The 24,635-nt window shown below is 43.3% G+C and overlaps 1 protein-coding gene across 3 annotated transcripts in view; it reads right to left on the bottom strand.

The window, feature by feature from the left end:
* Positions 1 to 20,210, bottom strand: part of ARID5B (AT-rich interaction domain 5B) — a 188,738-nt gene extending 168,528 nt beyond the window's left edge. The window contains exons 1-2 of one of the 3 annotated variants that reach the window (XM_068547476.1): positions 20,130 to 20,210; positions 19,442 to 19,696 (exon numbers count right to left, since the gene is read on the bottom strand). In XM_068547476.1, coding sequence (XP_068403577.1) covers positions 19,442 to 19,696; positions 20,130 to 20,150 — 276 coding nt within the window. In that variant the 5' untranslated portion in view covers positions 20,151 to 20,210. Of the gene's footprint in view, positions 1 to 18,217; positions 18,375 to 18,497; positions 18,570 to 19,441; positions 19,697 to 20,129 lie in introns of those variants that run through there. The other 2 variants (XM_068547477.1, XM_068547479.1) reach the window with 2 other exon arrangements.
* Between the last annotated feature and the right edge of the window lie 4,425 nt (positions 20,211 to 24,635).

The raw sequence follows: 24,635 nt of genomic DNA on the forward strand, positions 1-24,635 counted from the left end.
ACAATGGCAGTGGAATAATTTGAGACCCACGGCTTTATTTAATAATGTAATTATCCTATATTGGATTACTTAAAAGGGGCTTTGTATTTTACAGTTCTAGCTTTTCCCATACCAGTGATATGCTCTGACACAGTAACTGATTCAGGCTTCAGTCAAAAGCTCTAAACTCAGTTTGGAAAAATACTGAGTGTTTCTGAATAAGCCAGGATTAACATAAGAGCCAATCTGCAGCCACAGTTGGTGACCTTTTTACTCCTGTTCAAAGACTGTGGTGTGGAGGCCAACACAGAGGACAGACACGAGCAACTATGGCTGCCTGATTCCAACTCTCTGCCACCTCAGTGAGGTGGCATAAACCACAGAATAAAGCCCAAGTTTTCCTTAAGGTAAGCTTTCTGAAGGCAGGGCTGTAACTTGCCTTCCATGTCTTCTGATATTCCGTATACTACCAGGAGGAGCTGAATGCATGAATGAATGAATGAACAAACGAACGAATGAGTGAATGAAGGAATGAATGCTATCGGGAATTCTGACAAAACGGTTGCAGAAGGGAATCCAGAAGGAGCTATCACAAGCTGAGCGTTCACAAGCTGAGCTTCATCCGGTGCTATTGTCAGGAGGGATTTTGTTTGAGCTTTTCCCCAACTCAACTCAACCTGATCCAATTAACCTGCATTGACTCTGCTCTGTGCCAGGCACTGGACTGAGTACCAGCCATGGAGAGAGAAGGATGAAGAAGACACTGGTGCTGCCCTTCAGAAACGGGCAGTGCCCAGGGCTCCTGTTCCTTGCCTAGAAGCGAAGGTTACTCTCTCTCTAGTCTCCTTTGCCAGAGAATCCATTCATTCTTTCATTTTCAATGTCCGGAGCATCTACTCTGAGCTGTGCTAGGCACTAGGAACAGCAGGGGTCTGGGGAAGAACAGCAGTCTAGCGGGGGTGGGAGACACAGGACACACACAGTAAACCACACTCCCCAGCTAAGTGTGATTTATATAATGAGAAACTGTCATAAGTAATCTCATTCATTCAACAAATATTTATTGAGCACTAACTATATGTCAGGCACTGGGACCACAGAAATTAAAACAGATGAAAATCCCTAGCTTCCTGGAGCCCACAGTTGTGTGTGGGGTTAGGGTACGTGTGTGTGTGTTGGCAGAGAGGGGAGTGGGGGGCCAGATAATAAAATCTGAGGCAAAAGAACTAGAAGAGGCAATAATGGGAAACAGAGGGTAGAACTGGGGATGATTTCAAATCAGATGGTCAGGGAAGGTCTCTGCTGAGACCATAAGGAAGAGAAGGAACGAGCGGGGAAAGAACACAGGACACTGCACGCAGAGGGAACAGAGGCTACAAAGGCACGGGGAGGGACGCGGTATGTTGTCAAATTCAAGGTGAAAGAAAAAACACATAGCATACATATGTCCTATAGCTGATACATCCTTCTAAATTTGAATCCAGACTCCTTTTCTCTAGGTTTCTGGCAGGTTTCGCATGGAAGCTACCCCATAAATCAATTTCCATTATTAAAAATTGACCAGAATCTGGGAATTCCCTGGCAGCCCAGTGGTTAAGACTCTGCACTTCCACTACGGGGGCACGGGTTCGATCCCTGGTCAGGGAACTAAGATCCCGCATGCCGTGTGGCGTGGCCAAATAAATAAATAAATAAAAAGTGAAAAGAGAATCAACAGACTGGGAAAAGATATTAAAAAATAATTGACCAGAATCTGCTTAATGCCACCCTTTTCTCAAACCTTTAATGCCTACATAGGTGTGTTTTAAGCACTTTATCTAAAACCAAGTTGCATCTTCCCTGAAAGAGGAACAGTTGAGTTTTCCCGTGAAACAGATAATTTCCACAGAATTTAAAAGATGGAAGGCCAGCTGCTCCCTGACATACGCACAAAGTTGAAGAGTGGCTGAGAGATCCTTATTTCCTATAGGTTCACCTGTTAGAAACACAAACTGGGACAACTATCCCTTTCATGTGGATGTTTAGGACTTCGTTACATGGACATATGCCAACCTGATTTAACGCCCCTCCTCGAGCACTGTGTGTGAACCATACCTATGTTTTTATGCATCTAGGAGCCTGTTTAATTATACCAGCTACAGCGTCCTTATTCCCCTTCTCTCTGCAGACTCATCATCACACCAGACGCAATGTCCTTTGCAGCAAAACCCCCCAAATTCACTGATCAAGACATTAGGTTTGAGACTTCCCTGGAGGTCCATTGGCAAAAGAATCCGCCTTCCACTGCAGGGGTATGGGTTCGATCCCTGGTCGGGGAACTAAGATTCCCACATGCCGTGGGGCAACTAAGACCTGACACAGCCAAAAATAAAATAAAACAAAATAAATAAATAAATTTATATATATATATATATGACATTAGGTTTTAGAAAGACCCAATATAACTTGTTGAAATGCTCTAAGACTAACAAATATTTGAAGGATTAAAGCAGTCTGCTATCTATTATGTATGTCGTCTATAATTAAATGCCCAGAAGAGTAGGGAGGTGTTTGGAAGACCCACTCAAGGAGAATGCATAATAACAACAAAAGGAGAAAAAAAAAAAAAAAAAAAGAGCAAGACAGGGTAAGAAGACTATCTTCCAATCCACATCAGACTAGCTTTATACTAACGTGATTGGTTCCACTGCTGACTGTACTGGGCAGCCTCTAAAAGGACACCCAGTGATCCCCACCTCCTTGCATTCATGCCCTTGTGTGATCCCCTCCCCTTGAATATGGGCTGGACATAATGCCCCACATCTAACAAACAGACCTAGGCAAAAGTGATGGGATTTCAACTCTGAGATTAGTTTACCAAAGGACTGTGGCTCCTGGCTGGCTCACACACTGTGAGGGAAGTCAACTGCCATGCTGGAGCTGGCCTGTGGAGAAGCCCATGCGGCTGGCCAAGGAACCAGGGAGGTCAAGGTCAACGGCAACAAGGAAGGAGGCCGTCAGCCCAACAGCCCAGGAGCAGAGAAGTGAGCTCAGAAGTAGATTCTAGCCCTAGAGAGCTTTGAGATGACTTAGGGCCTGCCGGGCACCCTGACTACAGCTTTGAGAGACCCCAAGCCAGACACACCTAGCTAAGCCTTACCCAGACTCCTGACCTACAGAAACTGTGAATGAGAAATGCTTTAAGATGGGAAATATGGGGTAATTCGTTACACAACAATAGAGAGCTAGTACACTAATCTTTTAACATGGAATACGTTGACATATTTTTGTGTGACAATGAAATAAATTCTGTGAAACAAGGTGCTAAATACCAGTTTTAACTGTGCCTGGAAATTAGATTAATTTCTGCTGAGAAGTTGACAAGCCAATGGAAGAATGCTTTATGCAACTGCCTAAATCCTGAAATAACTGCCTATAAAATAGATCTTTTCTTTTTGGGGGGTATCCATAGAAATTTCCAAGAATACTACACAACAATATAAGCATCCCTTTCAGGATGGAAGGGGCAAAGTAAAATATAAGCTTATCAAGTAAGGCTGACTTTATGTTCTATCTCCTCTAAGCAACTAGAGGAAGAAGGGCCAATCTTACTCATCTCTTTATCACCTCCACGGTACCTTGTATGTACTAATAAATATTGGTTGAAGTGAATTGAATAAAAGTTTGCAGTCAAAAGGCCTATATTTAAAAATAGAAATGTTAAGAGCAATATTATATTATGTCCTCCGCTACCGCAGAAGAATTCCAAGCCTCATGTCTCTTGTCCTCCTCTCACCTTCTCAAGGGCCTTGGCACGGCTGACCAGTTACACAACGGTGCTGCCTACATATACAATCTACAGGTCCTGTAGATACACAATCCTCTAGCCCTCATGGCCAAGATCAAAGCAAGGCTTCTCTTTCCTTAAAAAGAGAGAAAAAAGGCAGAAAATAGCCTTTAAAAATTAATACTGGGCTTCCCTGGTGGCGCAGTAGTTAAGAATCTGCCTGCCAATGCAGGGGACATGGGTTCGAGCCCTGGTCTGGGAAGATCCCACATGCCGCGGAGCAACTGGGCCCGTGAGCCACAACTGCTGAGCCTGCGCATCTGGAGCCTGTGCTCCGCAACGGGAGAGGCCATGACAGTGAGAGGCCCGCGCACCGCGATGAAGAGTGGCCCCCGCTCGCCACAGCTGGAGAAAGCCTTCGCACAGAAACGAAGACCCAACACAGCCAAAAATTAATTAATTAATTAATTTTAAAAAAATTAAGGCCAAAAAAAAAAAAATTAAGGCAACTGAGGTATGTCAATATTCTGTCATGCTGAGAATGTTTTCATTCCACTGCTTCGAGGGGTCATTTAAGGAATTCTGGGGGTCAGAAGTGATTTGAACACCAGCTTGGCTGTCTATTGAATTACTGATCTAGTAACACCCAAAATGTGGAGTGAGAAATAGGACCTATAACTGTAAAGAAAAAAAACAGAGCCTACTGATAATTTTAAAAGACACTAACTACCATGTGTGTGATTCATACCACTTGCATTAGGAGAAACATCTTCAGCCTTTTTACTAGAACCTCCTTCTAGCCTGCCCAAATAGTTGGGGATGCATATTTTACAACCCAATGCATTGTTGCTGAATACACATTCAGCCCCCAGGAGCACAGAACACGATTAGACTGTTATGGAGAATGTGCACAAGAAACAGAATGGAACAGATTATCTCACTTAAGACATACAGAATTCAATTATTTTCTGTATTTATAACCCATGTACACTAGATTTTGGAATAATTTGGTGAGGAGCCTGAGTACTACAGCAGTATTTTCATCTGAATTCTAGCCATCTGATACACCCTGTGGGATTAACCCAAAGCAAAAGGATTTAATGGCCCACCAGGCAGCCTCTATTCTGAAGATCTTTCTTCTAAGATTCCCCAGCCATTTTGGCTGGGACTCTAGCCCTTTACATCCTTCTTTCTGCTGATGCTTTCTGCTTTTTGAAAGAACCTGGCATCACACATCTCAAAGGAGTTAGCCTGGAATACACTCCCTACCACCACCAAAAGAGGAAAAGGAGGAGATGACAGGGGGGTGAAACCCATTTCCAGATTCGGGGTGTTTTGAAAAATAAGAACTAGGAGAGGCTATTTTTAAATGGCGGGAAAGGGAGGGTATTTACAATAAATTCAATGCTGTGCACATTCAGCACATCAACACAGGTTTCCCAGAGGTTGCATCATGAAAGGGGAGGGACCTGGGAAGCACCAGGTCTGAACTTTCTTCGGCACACTGAGATGGGACATCTGGAATGCAGGTTTGGTCTCTTGACTCCCATCTCTTTTTATTTTGTTGTGGCTGATGGAAGAAATGCCCCCTTAGGGTCCTTTAAGACCCAAATAGAACAGAGCAGAATGGGCTTGAGGGTGACTCCTTCACAGTGACTGGAAACCTCAAACATGAATCAAAAACTCTGAACCTAAACACAAGAAAAATCTCTCAGGACAGATGGAGAACCAGGAAGTTTAACTCAATTTAAATTGATAATTTTCTTAGTTATTGTTTTTTCAAACAATAGTTAGTAACCCAATGACTCAACCAATAAATTACTTAGTAAGGGACTATTTTAACAGTCTTAGCACCAGGACAGACTTCATGGAGACAATAAAGTTAGGATTTGGTCTCGGACCAGAAAGGACAGGGTCGGTAACTAGCATCTGCTAAAGGCCTGGGTCTTCTATTAGCCAGGCCAGGGTTTGGGACTTTATGCCCATGCAAGTCTCATTTGATAATCACAGCCCAGCAAGATGAGCCTACTTCACAGATAAGGAAACAGAGACCCCAGAAAAATTAAGTAACGGACCAAGATGACGTGCAGCTACTACCAGTCAAAGTACATATGCACATGTTGGTTCTACCAAGCTTGGAGACTAAGAGTTTATATTCTAAACAGAAAGAAAAATCACACACGTGAAATTACTAATCAGCACTGCCTCTAGGTTCACGTCCAAGCTGACCAGCTAGACAACCCGAGGTCTGGCTTCAGTCTACCTCATTGCCTACCACAGCCCTGCTCCCTTGCCGAATGCAGACCCCATCCAATACTGGAACATAGTGCCTTCCTACTTGCCTATGGCTTCTTCTGCCAAGGATTTCCCCTTCTCTCACTCTCACTCCTCAAAAATCTCCACCCGTGAAAGGCCAAAGTATTTTCAAGGGTCTGCTCACAAGCCCCCTTCGGCAGGGCGCCTTCAGCATGGCTTCAGGCCACCTCCCCACTCACACACTTCCTTCTTCCCACATCTTGATACCTGTCCCCTTCCTGACTGTGGGCCCCAGCTCGCACGTCCGTCCATTCCTTCCATCCCTCCAGACTCTGGAGCTCTGGCTGGAGAAAATGGTGAGGGCTTTGTCCACCGGGCTGCCTGGGCTCCTCCCTTTGCTGCCCCTTTAGGACTAATAGGTTCCTTTTGCTTCATTACAGAAAATGGGCCAAATATGAGAAAGTTTTCAAAACTGTAATATTCCAAAGCTTTCCTCCAGAGAGTGCAAGGTGGCAGCCCGTGGGCCACATCTAGACTGAAGACATGTTGCGTTTGGCCCACAGTGCTTTTTTTTTTTTAAATTGTACGGAACTGCCAACTAAAACCACACAAAAATCTGGCTTTCTGGCACGTCTCTTGAAAAAATGGAAAGATAGGGCAACATCAAATGACACTGCTGCCCGCAATGTTCGACAGGACCTGAGAAGCAACAGCCAGACGAGTCACGTGCTCCCCGGTTCTCCCAAGCGTCACTCTGCCTCCCAGCCCTGGCTCCATCCACTTTGGCCTCCCTGCCCGGCCCACACCTGTGCCTCTGCTCCGGGTTCCTCTCCCTCCTCGTCAGTGGAAGACACCATAGAGGAGGTGGTTTCTGAACAGGATACAGCAGTTGTGCTATTTTACTTCACAGAGAAAAACCTCAGCAAATTTTACACCCCTTTTCGGATACAACCCCTAATTCCTCGACCTGTCAGCAGACAGCACGAGGCGTCTGCCGTCTGTGTTCTGGAATCAAGACAGCTCGAGCTCCCATTCAGTCTCTGTCATTTACCTGATGAGTGAACTCAGAAACCTGCACAGGTTACCTAGCCTCTCAGGTTGCCCTCCTGCAAAACGAGATGACCCTAGAACCTACCTCATAGTACTGTGGTTGTAGGGAGTCAACAAAAGGTCCATGTGAAGCGGTCGGCACCTAGTTTTACTACTAACTTTATTAAAATCATTTTAGACCAGGGGTCAGGCAAACGTTTACTGTAAAGGGCCAGATAGTAAACACGTGAGGCTCTGTGCGTCACAGTCTCTGTCGCAACTACTCAGCTCTGCCACGATAGTGTGAAAGCTGCCAGACACCATTTGTAAACAGGTGGCTGTGCGCCAATAAAACTTTATTGACAGAACAGGCAGTGGGCCAGATTTGGCCTATAGGCCTTAGTTTGCGGCTCCGTTTTCTACTTCTCCACAGCCAGGCAGACAATGTAAATCAGTTCTGAAAATGCTACGCAGGTGTCTCAATGGGATCTAAAACAGTAGGTGCCTCCAGTGGGCTTCAGTGGGCGTCTCTAACCTGTTTCCGGGATTCACCAAGATTCCGCGCAGCCCAGAAATCATGCCAAAGGGAGAACGCTCCCACCTCCACATCCTACCAAGAAACCCTGTCCCAATCGTCACTGGAATCTCTTTAGCCCTGAGCTCAAACGCTACTTCTTGCAAAATGCCTCCAGAGACCTTCCTAACAAGATCAGGCACCCCATACTAGGTCGCTGTATTTTCCCTTCTCCACGCTGACCGCACCACAAAATCACCCATTTATTTAGGATTGTTTGCTTAATCGTGCCTGTGCTCCCCGCGCAGTGAGAAGCCCCACGAAGGCAGCATCTGCCTGGTTTCCTACCTGTCTCTCCAGGGCCCAGCGCGGAGGCACACAGACGCCGCTCAGGAGGGAGCGAACCGAAGGGAGACGCCTGGTGCCCCCCGTGGGCTGCTGGGATTTAAAGCGCCCGTGCAAACACTTTACTGAGCAGGTGCGCAGTATTATTACCAAATGACTCGTGTATCAGTCCACGGCCAATTTGACTGCAAGTTCCCAGACAGCAGGATAGAAGCTTTCAAGAACCATATGCTAAATAAATAGATGAAGGACCAAAAGAAACTATTCATAAAGGCTCAGGTAAACAATAGGTCAGTATATAATGAAAATCCCAATTTTAATTCTCAATATATTCTAAATAGGGGGATATGAAGATCACCTGGCAGAATCGAGAATCTGGTGTTTTCAATCCTGCCTGTCAGTCTCACTTAGATGTGACCTTGGGCAAGTTACTTAACACCTCTTTCGGTCTCAGTTGCCTAGTCTATAAAGTGTGGAAATGTCACAGTACTACCAACCTTAGAGAATTTCTTTGAGAATTAAATGAGTATTTAATTTATATGTTAATATATTTGCAATGCCTGACACAATAGCTACTCAATAGAAAAAAAAATGTAACTTCATTGAAAACACTGTGGGTGAAACTTCTGCAAATGGTTTTGGAAAACAGCAAGTTGGGAAGTTTCGTCTGGGTTGTGCACCTGGAAGAAGGAAGTGTGAATGTGGTTCTAAGACTACAATGTATGGCGATGGGTTTCCTCCATTTTGGATAAATCAATCAACTTACCTTTTCCTTCTTCCTTTAGAGAGTGAGTAATTTAAGAACAGAAATCTTTATCTGGGTATTAGTCACTGTGTTCACTGTTATATCCCAGTGCAGAGAACCAGCACATAGTAGGCACGCAATAAAAATTTCTGAATGAAAGAAACCATCCATGAATATCAGACGGTAGCAGAAATGCCAATTCTGTTTATCACCAAGAATGCTTTTCTTGAGTCAATATAAATATCCCTATCAGAGGGCCCTCCTGGCTCCAGGAAAGAATTTGGAAATGAGGGTAATAAAAGTGAGATCCAGAGGGGACCCTGAATATCAAAGCCTGGTTTCTGTGTAATCACTCACCCTTTGGTAAGTATCTCATCATTCGAATAAAAACCATACACTCCATTAGTGACTTTATAAAAGTGATATCCCACAGAGGCACCAACTACTGGTGTAAGACAGGGCACTGGAACGACCCGCCTGAACACACCCATGGGAAACACTTGCCTACTTTCCTCAGACTATAACCTCAAGAGAGCAGCCCTTCCCCAAAGCAGCAGACCACTGTGCTTGAGGGACTGGTTTCTGGTTCTACTTGTCACCCACTAGCTCTGAGCACATGCCCAAGATTTTTCTGAGCCTTAGTCTCTGCATCTGTTAAATAGAGGGGGCTGGACTTGTTCTCTTGAATATCCTGTGAGTCTATTAAAACGTCCATGGCACATCAGCCAGGAGCCTTTTTCTGAGATAACCATGGCAAGTCTTCCTGGTCATCGCGATCAACAGTGCCAAGAGCGTCTGGCCAGTCCCGCCCACAAGCACACATGTCTGATGGCAGAGGCAGAGAGACCGGCTGCACCCATGGACAGGCTATCGTTCCAGCCAGGAGAAGGTCCCAGAACATCAGAACAACCTGCTCTGCATCCGACGGCTTCACCGCATTGTCAGAGGCCCTCATTCCACAATGCAAATTTCCAATCAGAATGTCGCCAAAGTTGGGTTGTTACAGAAGAGAAACCGCTAAACCTGGGCCCGTCACTGAGGAAAGTCTGAGGACAAGGTAATGAATGAGAACATTTTTATTCCCTGGTACAATATCTGGCTAGTTTGCTTTTTTTCCCAATGGTACTCAGAGCTGAGCTCAAACTAGATGACGGCAAGCAAAACTTGGACTAAAGGGAAAACGGTATTCTGTCAAAATGATTTCCATCTCCAATGTTCCACAGGGAGCTTGGAGCAGGCCTAGTGACAAGTAACTGGATGGTAACTTGGCCTGTTATATCTGTAGTATGCAAGGCTTCCTTTGTGAGAATCACACACACACACAACACACAACTCCATATATACATATCTGTATATACATACACACACACACTTTAATATGTACGTATATGTACATATTTTTAAACATATTCGTCCTTTAAGAAGAACACACAGAATTATCAAGATTAAATTATTCGCACTTACTTCTTTGTCTCCAGTAATACCGTGTTCTTTTGTGCTGGTAAAACAACATGTGCTTTAATTAGCAAATATCTGTAAATAATTTATTTGCTTTCAAATACAACAGAACAATGGGGTCGATTTTCACATACATTTGCCCAGCACACATGCTGGGTCTTAAGCCAGACTCTCCCATTGTTCAATAACTACATCAAGCTGTCCAACTCTTGCTGCCCTCCGTGGTGGAGGGGTGGGATAGGGGGCTAGAAACCCAAGTTCCTTCCAGAAGCCACATCCCATTTTGCAAGACCCTAGAAGGCAAGCACATAGCACTGTCCAGTCCAAGCTACAACAAGCTCTTATGATCTCCAACCCTGGAGCCTTCTGCGAGGAACATGGAAGAGTGCCAGAGCGAAGGGCATTGGAGTAATGGCTGCTGGATGCAGGTGCTCTGCTGCCCCCTTGCCCCCCAACAGTGTGAACCCCAAAACATAAGGCACAAAGTGTGAGGCCCGTGAATCACAAAACCTCATCTAGGCTCTGCAGGGTTAAAACTGGGCGCTGCGCGTGCAGTGCAAAGAAAGATGTTAAATCAAATGAGAATGACTGCTCTAAGACTGGAGGCACTATTATTTTGAATAAGATTGAAAAGGCCAGAAAAAGCAATTCAAAAACATTTCAATTATGTATTTCCCAGAACTACATCTTTGAGCAACTAATGCAAATGTTACCACCACAATAAAACTTCTTCCCACATAAAAGCATATAAAACAGGTTAAACAGCATATACTTTATATATCATATGCATATTTTTGACTATGAATAAAAAATTCAAAATCTATGTATGCTTTACTCTCCTGAGCAATACAGTAATTATGATTAAAGGACAGGCAGCACAAAAAAGAGCCAATTTATCTTACTCGTGCCCAGGAATACTATTGTGTAACTAAGCAACTAAAGACAAAATATGGTCTAATTAATTCACTCCTATGCTTATTTAAAAGACACAATTAGAACATTTTTATTTTCCAGCCTGCACAGTAGCTCAACATGCTTGAGGGTGTACAAAGCAAAGCCTATTATTCTCAAAGACAAGAGTTTAATGTTTAGTGCCACTGATCCGGCTTGGAACTCAACTCTGGGGAGGAGGGATGTGCATCTCAGCCCGGGTGCGCTGGAGTCATGAGAAAGGAAAGGTGGGGAGAGGGGAGATGGTTATGGGGCCGCCAGACTGACTAGCAACACGTGGTTTCTACCCCCAGGTTTTCTCTCTGTTCAAGGATGGAGATGGGACCCTGAACTTGATGTTCATGTGTGTAAGGACACCCACCACTGTGCGTCGATTCATACAGCCACCAAGATCCTACAGAAAATTCATGCAGTTAAACCACACGTCCCAGTCTGTGTGATAAATGTCAAATATCCATCTTTAACGCTGTTAACGGTGCATCTGATTTTAAAAGCAGAATTAATTTACGCAAGTGTGTGCTGGAGACTGATGCCATTAGCATGATTCTAAAGCACCCTTTCAATACTCATCATCATCTGCATGTTTGAAATGTTGTGTTGTCAGTACGGATGCTGACTGTCCAGGATGTGAGCCACGCTCTTTGAAGGCCAAGGCCCAGGTTCTCATCTCCAGGAAGCCAGCAAGGATCATGGTGCGGCTAGAAAAAGCCATCCTCGTGTGAGGGCACAGGAGCAGATTTTTCAAGAAATGCAGGAATCCATGACCACATTTCTGAGAGGCGAATGAATCCTTAAGCCAACAATCAATACATTTATTTTAAATTTATTTAAAAGCCAAGCCAACGGGTAATCACTAGCTGCAATATTATTCCAAGCAGAAGATGGCAAATATCCAACCACCCTGGCTATAAAAAATGACAAGCAAATCCATTTGATTCCAGCAATTATATTCTGGATATTGGTTAAAACTAGACTTTGATAAATGAGCCTGAGTCATGTATCACTAGATGCCACTATGAACAATGGTATGCTTTATTAATAATTAACAGTGAAGTATTTACATGTATGGACTCGTGCACTTCATAAAAATAACATTTCCTTAGTATGTGCCTGACACTCTAAATGTCAAGACAGGTTTTAATTGATTACAATTTTGACTTGCTATCAAACATGTGGCCTCGTCAAGACCATCAGTCTGAAAAACATGCTAGTTCACCGGAACTGCCAACCAACACTCAGGTGAGAAGTGACTCCTCTTCCCGGAAGTCCCATCTTTCCACAGACTGCCACCCCAAAGCCCTGACTTTTTTTTTTTAAACAATCTTTATTTATTTATTTTTAATACAATTTTTTTTTTGCCACCCCGTGCAGCTTATGGGATCCTAGTTCCCCGACCAGGGATTGAACCCGGGCCCTTGGAAGTGAAAGCTCAGAGTCCAAACCGCTGGACCACCAGGGAATTCCCCCAAAACCCTGACTTTTTATGAGCTCATGGCTGAAGACTGGAAACATGCTCAAAAAGATGGAGATGCTGGCTCTCGCCTGATCATTCAGTCCCAAATAGTCACTAATTTCTTTGGCGAGTTCTCCTGAAAAAAAAAAAACTTTTGCGCTTTTTCAGAGCCTATGGTGCAAAATGATATGGATTTTAGAAGAGAAAGAAATGTGAGGTGGGCTGCTGGAGCTGGCCCACAGGTGAATGACCCTCTGCCAGAAAGAAGGAAATTGGGCCAAGCTTAAGGAAAGCAGGCTGTGGGGAAGCAGTCATTTTAATCATGTCATTCAGTCATTCAATAGATACTTGATGAATGCACTGACTGCTCTGGGGAGACCCAGAGGTGAGTAAGGCACAACCCTCTGCTTCTGAGACCAGCACTGCAGTGGGGAGGGGGAAGAGGGAGTGACAAGCACAGGAAAAGCACACAGATAACCATCCCAGGAAGCACCATGTGAAAACTACCTGGGAGATTAAAACCAAACACTGGACTGTAAGCCCCCTGAGGGCAGGGATACTTGTCTGTTTTGTTCAATGCTGGATGTCGGGGCCTAGAACAGGCTCTGGCACAAAATAGGTGCTCTATAAATATGCCTGGAGTGAATAAGACCTCAAAGGTGAAGACAGTACTTCATAGTTTCCAGAAAGATTGCGAAAGGCTACAAATAAATAGTGACCTTAGTTAATCTCCACTTTAACTAAGGGATGCAGATAAGAGTCTGACAGCTTTTCTGTGACCAGTGTCTATCTATGGGGGTAGACTAAGAGTTTTTTGAGGGCTGGGCCATTCTCCTGTATCTCAGTACCCCACTGTCCAGCACCTAGTAGGTCTTCAATCAGCAGCTGAGGAGTTGAACACATGCCTTTTCCAAAAACATACAGATAGTGACCCTTCCTTTGAAAACGTATTGCATTTACTGTCAGCACAATTCACCAATGTGTTACATCTTATATTGCTTTTACATTTTTTAAAAACATGTGTTGATCTCATCTCTCTATCAAGATTGATAAGCTTCTTGAGAAAGAAAGCCACATCATGAATTGTTTCACATCCATCTCTGTACCTAGCAAAGCACGGAGCACATAGCTAGCACTCAGCAAGTAGCTTTTATTAACTCACGATAGATGAAACCAGCATTGGCTGGAATGGGGAACTTAACCATACAAAATACAACTTAGTATACATTCTACTGATTCTCAAATTTTAACACCCTAGGCTCAATGCTGAAACAGAATTTTGTACATGTAAAGGTTTTTGACATATTAACGTTAAAGTATTTCTTCTATTACTGGAGCTTGCTCCAAAGCCAAGTAAGAAAGACAAAAAGGTACACAGTCACATTTCTTATTTTGGATCAACTCCATAGACCAGGGGTCAGCAAACTTTTTCTGTAAAGGGCCAAAGAGTAAATATTTTCCACTGTGTGGGCCATATGGTCACTGTCACAACCATTCAACTCTGACACTGTAGCCTGAGAGCAGCTATAAACAATACATAAACAGTCTATGTTCCAGTAAAACTTTATTTACAAAAGCAGACAGTGGGCCAGATTTGGCCCTTTGGCCTTAGTTTGCTGATACTTGTCACAGTCTAATAAACTCTCTCCATGTAATTCATTAGTTCTCACCCTAGTTCTAAAGGGCCTGCCAGGGAGAGAGTAAAGATATTCCTTCTCTTAGCTTAAGATCATTACTAAAAATAACCGATAACTATTATAACAGCATCCATCATTTGCTGAGCTCGCATGTATAGGTACGAGGCTGGTTGCCAGGACATTTTCATTATTATTACTAATTCTCTTGGCAAAGTAGAAGCCATTAAATCCATTTGACAGATGAGGAAACTGAGGCTTAGAAAAGTTAAAGAAATTGTACAAGGCTAGTGAGGACACTGAAGAGATCTCAGAAACTTCTAAAAAAAAAAAAATCAGCTCATGGAAACAGACCAGAGACCCAGTGAGTGGCCACCCACAGGCAGAGCAAGGCCAGTCCAGCACCTCCTGAATTTCAGAATGTGTCTATGATACGATCAGGTGATCTTCTAAAAACTTCTGCTGATCCAGTTGACAGCATATTTCAATACTAAAATGTAAATCCTTAAGGAGCCTTTTATAATGGCAATATTGCTAAATCCACCATATGGCTGAAAGCTAGCCTGATCTGGGGAGACCTGAATTGGCTACATGTTCTAGTAAACTAACCTAGATGCCGCCCTCTCATAGAGAAAAGCTTTCTTTAGGAAGGTCCATGGTAGTGGTCTCAAACTTTAACGAGAACAATAATACTAATATTAATGATAATAATAAATGAGTCAACCATTACTGGAGACTCTACTATGTGCCCACCTCAGTTGTAAGCACTTTACATGTATTAACTCCTTTAATGCTTAAAATAATCCTGGGAAGTAGGTACCATATTTCCATTTTACAGATGAGAAAACCGAGGCACAGAGTTTAAAACTCGCCCAAGATCCACACAGCTAGAGCAAGACTATTTAAAATGCGGAATCCTGGACCCCAATTCCAGAGATTCTAAATAAATTAATTCCAGTAGGGGCTCGTGAATATGCATTTTTAACAATTTTTGACTGGATAGTGAGGCTGGTGATAGTCAAACCACTGTTAGAAACCCTGGCTGCATACTAGAATCTGTAATGCCCAGATATGCTTGATATTGACTCCCTGACATCACTGACTTACTCATCCACACTCACTGTTGCAGGGGACCAGCAAGCTTTCTTGTAGAATCCAGCCCATGATCCGTCAGGCTGAAATCCAACCTTGTATATCCACCTATTTTTAAGAGCGTATATTGCCTAGAGATTAAGCACTTGGCAATCTGAAAATGAATGTAATCAGAAGTTACCCAGTAACAGAACCAATTACCCGCCTACTCTGCCATCTTCCTCCTCTGAAGAGCTACTGGCTGAATATGGCAATTGTAGGTAATTACTGAAGACACTTAACTCCTTGCATATGGCCCTGCTCTTCACTTTCATAATAATTCAAGACTGTATCATGATTAGGCCCAGAAGCCTCCACACAGACATAAAAGTTATCATGTTTCTTACTTATAAATTAAGAATATCTAAAATAAAGCCCCTCATAATCATAACTCTTTTCTATTTATTTAATTTACAGTTATAAAGTAATTTTGCCCATAATAATGCCTCTTGATATTTATAACAATCCCCAGTCAGCCTTACTATTGTTCCCATTTTGCAGCTGAAGAAACTGAGGTTCAGAGTGTTTACAGTTATCCAAGGTCAAACAAATAGGAAGTTGTAGAATCAAGATGTGACTCTCTGGAATGCTTTTCCTCCACACCAGCTGCCAGCACTGTTAAGTACGTGTAGGCAGCAGTGATGTAAGCAGGCCAGACATTATCCTAATTATTTAAACTAGTAATAAATTGTTAATGATTATTAATAATGGTATTAAAATGTAACTGTTATTGTTCTATGACACTGGCTAGGATTAACTGAACTTTATAGAATAAGAATGATTCTGCTACCTAAATATCTGGTGACCTTTAGCAAAGCTGACTAGTCATAGTTCTAAAATGTACAAGGAACTGCCCACATTTAGTACACACTTCTGGAATATAATATGAGGTATTCAAGCTCTAGTTTCAAGGGTAGGTTTCAGCGGGAAAATAAAGCAACCCTAAAGCTTAAGAAGGCCTAGGTTCCAGCCGGCGACCTTTGACAAACCACATAAACTCTTCAAGCCTCTGTCTCCATCTATAAAATGGGCATACAAAGTCCTGCCTTATCTAGCCTGATACAATTAATGCAAAGATCAATAAGAAAATTTCCCTCCCCCACCAAAAAAAAAAAAAAAAAAAAAAATGTCCTCTGCAGATCATAGCAAACCACACAGGGACGCTATTTCTAATCTCGCACAATGATAATTTCCCTGTTTTTAGAACTGATGTCTTTATATTTCAAGAAATCATAAAAAGACAGAATGGTGCTCTTAAACCAAAAAAGCATATGGAGTCCTGGCTGTCCTTTCGAAATGGATGCTGATGTCAGCTCAATCAAGAAATTATTAACCTCCATTTGGTTACTTTAAATAAACTGTACTGGCTGATTCAATGTGCTGAACATTTTCTCCAAGTCACAGCGCGCACCACCACGAAACCTCTCTCTTTCAGTTATTCATTGCAAATGGCAAGTGCATCATTCAAAACTATTTAAAATCAATAATAAAATCATTTCACTGTATATAAACAAGTTAACAGAGTAAGAGAAAACAAAGCAAACGTCTTAATGAGAGGGCCCTGTTGCCCCCTCTAGGTGCCAGCAGTAAACGCTGGTTTCTGCAGGCTCCCCTCCAGAGGAGACTCCTGCTGCTATTCTGCTAATGAATGACTATCTTAGGCCAGGGGGGAAATGACATCACCAGGGTGGAAAACCGATCTGCACTGGGAAACTTACTACCTGCTTTACATTTGTCATAATTATTTTGCACAATGTAGCCTGTATTTGCATAATTTTGAGGCGTGTCATTATCTCAACTGAAAATTGTTTTAATATGGCTGAATAATTCACAATGACATCAGCCAAAGTCCTAATGAAATATACAACTATAATCATACAGCTAATTACCATCCGTGTTAGCATTAAAAAACAAATCATGCATAATATTAGACGATGTATATGCAGCTGAGGAATATAAATAGAGCCATCTCCCTCTCCAAACACCCTAGAGTTCACTTTTAAATGGCAAGATTAATTTTCTCAGGTATGGCTCATAGAGCAGAGACGAAACGCAAAGATCATTAAAATGGTTCGCTTACATTTCCCCATAATGAATAATATCTTTTTAAAAATCGTGTATTTAAAAATATATCTATTCACTATCATTAGTTCTACCAGATGCAACCTTCGGCTAATATTTCTTTTATTCTTAAATCAGAATTTACTGTTTAATTACACAACAGAAATTAAAACTGGACCAAGTGGGGTCAATTCAGGGTCTTTAAAAAATATTCCGCTTTCAACTGAAAAAAAAAAAAAAAAAAAGAGTGTGGCCACAAAATATCCCATAAAACACTGAATAATTTCCTCCTGGGTTCAGTCAGAAGTCTATTAGGCACCAGCTCTTTTCTGGATATTTAATCCTTCCCTTTTCCAGATCACAGGCCATGTTGAAGTAATAAATTTGAAAAGCAAATAATAAGAAATCAGGAGGGGGAGGGGAAGGCAGACAGCTGCGCAGGAAAGTTGGGTCGGGGGAGGGGGCCGAGCCAAACCTTGGGCGGTGCAAAGAGCTCAACCTGTTGGTAGGCTGCAGGATTTTTCACAGCATTTCCAAACAACACCTTTGTAAAATTGCCGGCAGACGTCGGGAAAGGTGAACGTTTAAAACCCAGAGTTGGCCGGGAGGGCGGAGGGGAGGGCGTGTGGGTTGGGAGAGGTGTTCGGGAGGAGGGAGGGGCTTATTTCCGAAAAGGCAGATCCGAGGGCGAACGTTTTGACGAACTCCGGTAATTAACCGGCATAGACCACTGACGGGTAACTCGATCCCGGCGAGGAGGAGTGAACCGAAGGTGCCAAAAGTACAATCAACTCCACCAGACCAAGGAATTCTGGAAGGACTGGCAGGGAGCTTCGAGCTCCGGGATGAGTTAAACGGGGAACCGTTCACTTAACAAAAAGATCCTTACACCTACCTCGACAGCTCGAAAGCCTGGCACAGAGCTAGCTGTCCTCAGAAGTCTGAGTTTGACTGCCCTGCTCTCGCTTGGGCAACACAAAGCCTGGCCAGGCGGCCGCGCGCCCTCCCGCCCCGCCGCGCCGCGGGCACAGCCTCCCCAGAACAGTTCCCCCGGTAGGTACCAGGGCGCTGAGGTCGGTCAGCTGACGAGCGGAGCCCGCAGAACTGCGGTCACACATGAAATGACAGAGCCGAATAGGGGCGGCCGCCCCGGCGACCGGTGACAGCGGGCTCACCTCGGGCGTCCTGCCGGGAGCGCGGCGAGCGCCGCCACGGCCGCCCAGAAACGTGCCGGGGAGGCTCTGTCCCTCTCCACCCTCCCCAGGAGCGCCGTCTGGGCACGGAGGACTCCGGACCCGCAGGGCCAGGGGGCGAGCACACACCCCTCTGCCCTTCCCTCCCCCGTCCGCGTCCCACACATCCCCAAAGATCGCGCTGGAAGGCGTCCACTTTGCGTGGAGTAATTGAAAACTAGAACATCAAATGGCTTGTCCGGGGGGAGGGGGTGGGGACGAGAGATAGTTGTTAATGCTTAACGTGTTTGTGCCGGTTACACGACCGCTTTGAAATCCGCCCGGGCAGATCTGCAAGTTATTTGAATGTATTATTCCAGTACCTGTCATTTATCACTTTATTCAACACGTCTTTGCCAACTCAATAGCTTTTGATCTCACTCTGCCTCCATTTCGTAATTTCCGCCCTCTTAAACATATCAAATACTTACTTAAAAAAAAAAGAAAAGAAAAACGGGAACAATATCGAAACCCACCGAAAGAAATCCACCCATCCCCTACCGAGCCAGACGCGAAGGTAAATTTTCAAAAGGCAAAAAATATAAAAAGCATGTGATGTTCAAGCGGCAATAGCAGGAGCACACACACACACACACACACACACACACACGCACACACACACACATATCCTTGAACAAAACCCTTCTCGAACAAGTTATTTGATCTTGACTAAAATCAGCAGTTGGATCTTCTTTGTAAAGCTGACAGCCAAACTCTGACAATGGCAAAATACTCGAGCCCCAGCTAGTGGCGCTACCCCTTTAAAAAAGAAGTCGATCCTGCTCGCCTGCAGAAGTGAATACAGTATTTTCAAGCTTGCCCTGTAATAAGCATTACTACGGGAAAAAATAATAAAGAAAGAAGAGAGGGAGATATAAGTTTACCACCTCGCCATGGTCGCTATTTCTGCCCTGGGGAGTGTCTTCTGGGAGGAAATAAAGTTTAGAGCTGGATAAAAGTTGCCGGCTGGTCCTCTCTTCCCACAACAGCTGGAGCTCCGCTATGCAAATCGGATCCTTTGGCGTACATCTTACAAAGAAAAAGTCGCCAAGGGACAAAATTCTTGGTTTGCCTTCAAGGTGGAATTGAAAAGCCTTGTAGAAAATGTAAGGTCCGTGCAAGCCACACGGTGAGCCGACCCACTGCAGGGGAAAAAAAGCACCAAATAAATAATGTAACCATCAGAGCACAAACGTCTATTCCCAGACACATTTACACACAGACATCCACACTCTTAATACAGAAGAGCCAACAGATATAAAGCTGGGTGGAAAAAATAATTAGAGCCCACACAAATTTTCTGCCTCCCTTAAAAAAACAAAAACAAAAACAAAAAAACTCCGGGCCCCCCACCTCTCCCTACCTCTCCATCTGAGGCGGTAAAATTACATTATGTATGTATGATCACTGCAGGGATTTTTTTAAACAATAAAAATGATTTGGGGGGATGCAGAGGGTAAAAGTTTGGTGAAAAGTTTGTGGGGGGTGTGGGTGGGTGCAGAGGTGTGGGTGAGCCGGGGGGCTGGGGGGTGCCGGGGGGTGCCGGGATCGGAGGAGCGGAGGAGAGCGAAATACCTGGAGTGAGTTGGGCTCCATCTCGACGTTCTGAATTGATTGAACTCAACATTCTCTCCAAACTTGTTGGCTTGAATGGATTGCATCAGGTCCTGGCAGGGAAAAACATTCTCTGCCTTCAGCCGGCGTAATGTCTCAATATAAAACTAAGCTCTCGCCTCCCCTTCGGCACCAAAATGATTGAAAATGTGTCCTAATATTTCTCTGACGACTCAATTTTCAGCTCCTGTCAAAACTGTGTGGGTTTCCTTCCAAACGTGGGTTGATCAAATTCATAATCGGCAGAAAGGCTCCGTCCGATCTCGGCGGGAAGAGGATGGATCAAGGCAAAAAACATATAGGAAGGTCTGTAAAAATAAATTCTACCCTAAAGGTGTGTGAAGATGAGATCTACCTCTTCCCAATCTCCCTTGTCTAGCGGTTTCATTTGATGAGATTTTTGGAGGAGACGAGAGCTAGCGAGCTCCGCTGTGCATCTGACAGGACCTACTTGTATATGTCTAATATAAAGAACATTTCCTGCAGAGATTCCGGGGCGCTGCTCCTCTTTCTAATGCTCCTTAGCAGATTTGCTGTTATTAGACATGTAGATTTGTTTGATAGTTAAATTACGCTTCCTCACTGCCATGTTTTCGAGAACTAATCTGTTAAATTATCTTTTGATGCCTATTTACATGGAAGGGAAAAAGTGGGTTATCGATTATATAAACATATAAATATTAATGCATTTGTTCGCTTCGCAAAAAAAATACTCAGCAAAAAAAAAAAAAAAAAGAAAAGAACAGAAAGACAAGTGAGCAGCGCACACACATCTCAAGATTTTGCAAACAATATTGAACGGACAGCGCCTGCATTTAGGGACTGGAACAATAAACGATGCACGATAAATCAATAAATGCGAGCAGCGAGTCTGCTCGGAATATGAATTCAGGCTCCCGGTTCTGCGTGTGCATTCTTTAATTTTGAAGTATATACACTAGTACGTGTTTACAATGCTGATGGACGCCAAGGGCGCTCTCAAATGATAATGTGTTTATATAACCCAGCGCTACAGGAATAATATACCGACTACTACCCCACCCCCAACCCCTCCCCCCGCCAAAAAGGGAGAGGAGCTTCCTCAATAATAGTTTGAAACTGAAAAAAATCCATTTGCAAACTAGTTAAATACAACCAGAAATTAAGCTGTTGAAAACCGGGGGCATGAACCGTAAGACAATAAAGGCTTTAAATGTGTATATTTATTGTTCTGGAGCCCTGGAGCATTGCGAGGTTTGCATGCATGGCTATTATGCAAACACAGAGAAACTTAAGAGCGACAGAACAAGGAACAGGCAGGGACTGCAAAGCCCTCGCTCGCTCCGACCCAGCTGCCGGTCCTCCGCCAGGCTAGATTGCATTTTCGCAGTGTGGATGTAAAATGGTGTACTCGCTTCCCCCACGCTCCCCCATCCCCTTCCCCGCCCTCCTCCCACTCCTTTCAGTGTTACACCCACCACCACCCCCCCTCCGATTTTATTATATTGGCACCAATCTTTCCAAAGTGGGTCTGGCATGCTAAAAAAGTAAACATGTACTATATGGGGAATAAGGTCTGTATAGTATGACAGTTGAAACTTGATCTGTGATAAAATTACAGGATGTTGAAATTACTAGTAAGCTATTTTTAACGCTTTCGCAACGTTTCACCTCTAGTCACAGCATCTAGTTGAAACAGGATTACTTTAATGAAAATTATATTCACATGGCTGAAGTTAATACACCCGGCAGAGCACAAATGCCTCATATTCAGTGACTTGAGGTGGAAAGACCCTCTGTGTGTATTTTTATGCCTTTTCAAAACGTCTGCGTCCACTGCAGTAAGAATTAGGACACTTAACATTATCTAAACCACATTTTTGATTCAGAACATGGGGAAGTAATAAAAGGCAAGACCTAGCTCGTTTCTATACACACAGAGATAAACGAAAGAAAATGGCAGATCCTCCAATTACAATAAGTAATAAAAGCCCATGCCAAAGAGCCGGTATTCTGAAAGATGTCGAAAACTATTTTAATAATTTAAAGTAATATCACAACTCTGCACCATGGAGGACAATGTAACAATTCACAGTCTCCCATCTTTTGCATTAGCCAATTATGACTTGCACATCACTCTTTAATTATCTTCCTTGAAATTTCATCTGATCTTTCTATTTTATAAGCATGGGTTACAAAGAGAAATTACAGCTCTCTGGTGCTTTCTGTCTCTTTTTAAGTTTATGATGCATACTGCAGACGTTTGATTAGAATAACCCATTTTGTTCATTTTTTTACATATGAATGGACTTGACTGAAGGGCATTTTACATAATTTTTAAAAAAATACATGAGAGACGCCTAAGGCTGCAGTTAGTCTCTGTCCTGTTCGTGTAAATATATACATTCAGTTCAAGAAATACTATATTAAAAAACTTGAGTTGCAGTATTTTGACAAGATCATATTTGAGATCGACTGTGAGTCAGTTTCCTGTATGACCAATGCAGCAGCATTTATGCAGGAAACCTCAACAGAATGCCTGAGGGTATCCCTCGATTGTATATTAAATCTCTCTCTTTAAAAATACACAGCTCTTTATAGCATGTAAGCAACTTCTGCTGGTTTTGTTGCTATAAGTCTTCAAGGGTCTGTAAGGAACTTCACCTAATTAGAAACCCTGTTTCTATGTCTGTTCAAGGTTAGGTGCTGAACTAGGCTGCATGCTGCCTGATCTCTCTGTCTTCTGGAAAACTCCGGATAAGGTTTTTGAGATGTTAACAATTGCAGGGATCTAGGTCTGAATATTTTTGAATATCTGCAGTCTTACAGTCAGATGTCAAAACTGAATCACAGGGGCATCTTCCCGCTCTTTTTATAGGAGCAGCGCTAGCACCCCCATGAACCTAATAAAATCCAATAAATCAAACCTCAGGTCCAATCCTGTGAATGACTTTTAAAATTATAGGTCACAATGGTGTGTGTTTACAAACAAAACAAAAACAAAAAACAACCCCCCAAAACCCCCCTCTACTTTACTTCTTTAATATGATGCTTGATAGGCACCTGTAAATTATCTCTGTAGCAAATATCCATACAAAGAAAGTTTCAATTAAGATAAGGAGATTGTATTGAAACAGTTCTTTGAAGTAATGTAGTTAATAGCCTGTTTGATTTCTGCTTGTAAGAGAGTAATAACGTGGATTCAAGGTTCCATCAATCACAGAGCAGATGTAAGACTTGAGACACCCGACACCCAGGGGAATAGAGGCAAACTCCTGCAGTGCAGGGTCCTTGGGCTAATGTAAAGTAAATACTCATAAACAGATTGAATGTTGTAAGAAGACAATCCATTCTGGACAGTTAGAATCATGAAAGCAAGTGCTTTATCTATAAAAAAAGCTTGTAGCTGGGACTCACAGTGTATAAAAGAAGAGTGGGGAAAAAGCAGTATATGTTTATATCACACATTATTTCTGGGCTCTTTCTTATACTGCAACACAGGAACCTATACCCACACATCTATATTCCGGCTGCTTTGCTAAGCCAAAACCCAACTTCTGTTTTAAGTTATTTGGTTTACTTAAAAGGTTAAAAAATTAAAAATCATTTTCACCCCTCAAGGGAGTGGGAAGCAGTAGACACATTTTTCAGTGTCTGTGAATAAAGAAAGATCAGGAGGATTAAGTTAGTTGCAAAACCTAGCAGTGACATAATTAGGCAGCTTGGACTATAATAAACAAGATCATTTAAAAAAATTTTTTTAAAGTACAGTTGAAGAAAGAAGGCGACCATTTCAAAAATTCAACCCTCTCTGCGCACCTCTGGGCCTCCCCCTCCCCCAAATTGTAAAAGACAAATGAAACATTTTTGACCTTGGCTATAATAATACTTCATGTTTTAGCACTTTAGTCAGCATTTTATCTACTAATTGCTACACACTACCGCATGTGGCTCGAATCTGCCACTGCAGCTTGCTTTCACTGGTGAGCGAATTGCTTGATAAAGACTGGGAATTCAACCTGGCTGTTTCCTTCCTTGCTCCCCCGACCACGTTTTTTTTTTTTTTCTTTTCCTTTCCTTTCCCACGTAGAAGCCGCTATATTTTTCCAGAAAATATCGCATGGGTCAGAACAGGGACGGTGAATGGTCCCCTAATCTCCTTCCACCGGTTAAACTCAGGCTACTTTGGCGATCGGGAGGCAAATGGGGAAGGTGAAAGGGGGCAGGAGAAACGAGTGGGGGAGCGAAGCTGGGGGAGCGGGGTGGGGGGGGGGGGTCCTGGCCTGCTGGTGGACCTGCTAAGTGATTCTACACGTTGGTCCCCTGGCTAGTCCATAGCTGGTTATAAGTCCGGGAGACTCCGCGCTGCCCACCTGGGGACCTCGAGTTAGAGGCTCTCTCCCGTCTTGCTTGGTCAATAAGTGGGGTTCGAGGGGGGGTAGCCCCGGAGTCTGCGGACTGATTCGTGGATTGAAAAGCCAGCACTGT

Source organism: Eschrichtius robustus, chromosome 7 (assembly GCF_028021215.1).
Source record: "Eschrichtius robustus isolate mEscRob2 chromosome 7, mEscRob2.pri, whole genome shotgun sequence".
In the NCBI taxonomy this organism is placed as follows: Eukaryota; Metazoa; Chordata; class Mammalia; order Artiodactyla; family Eschrichtiidae; genus Eschrichtius; species Eschrichtius robustus.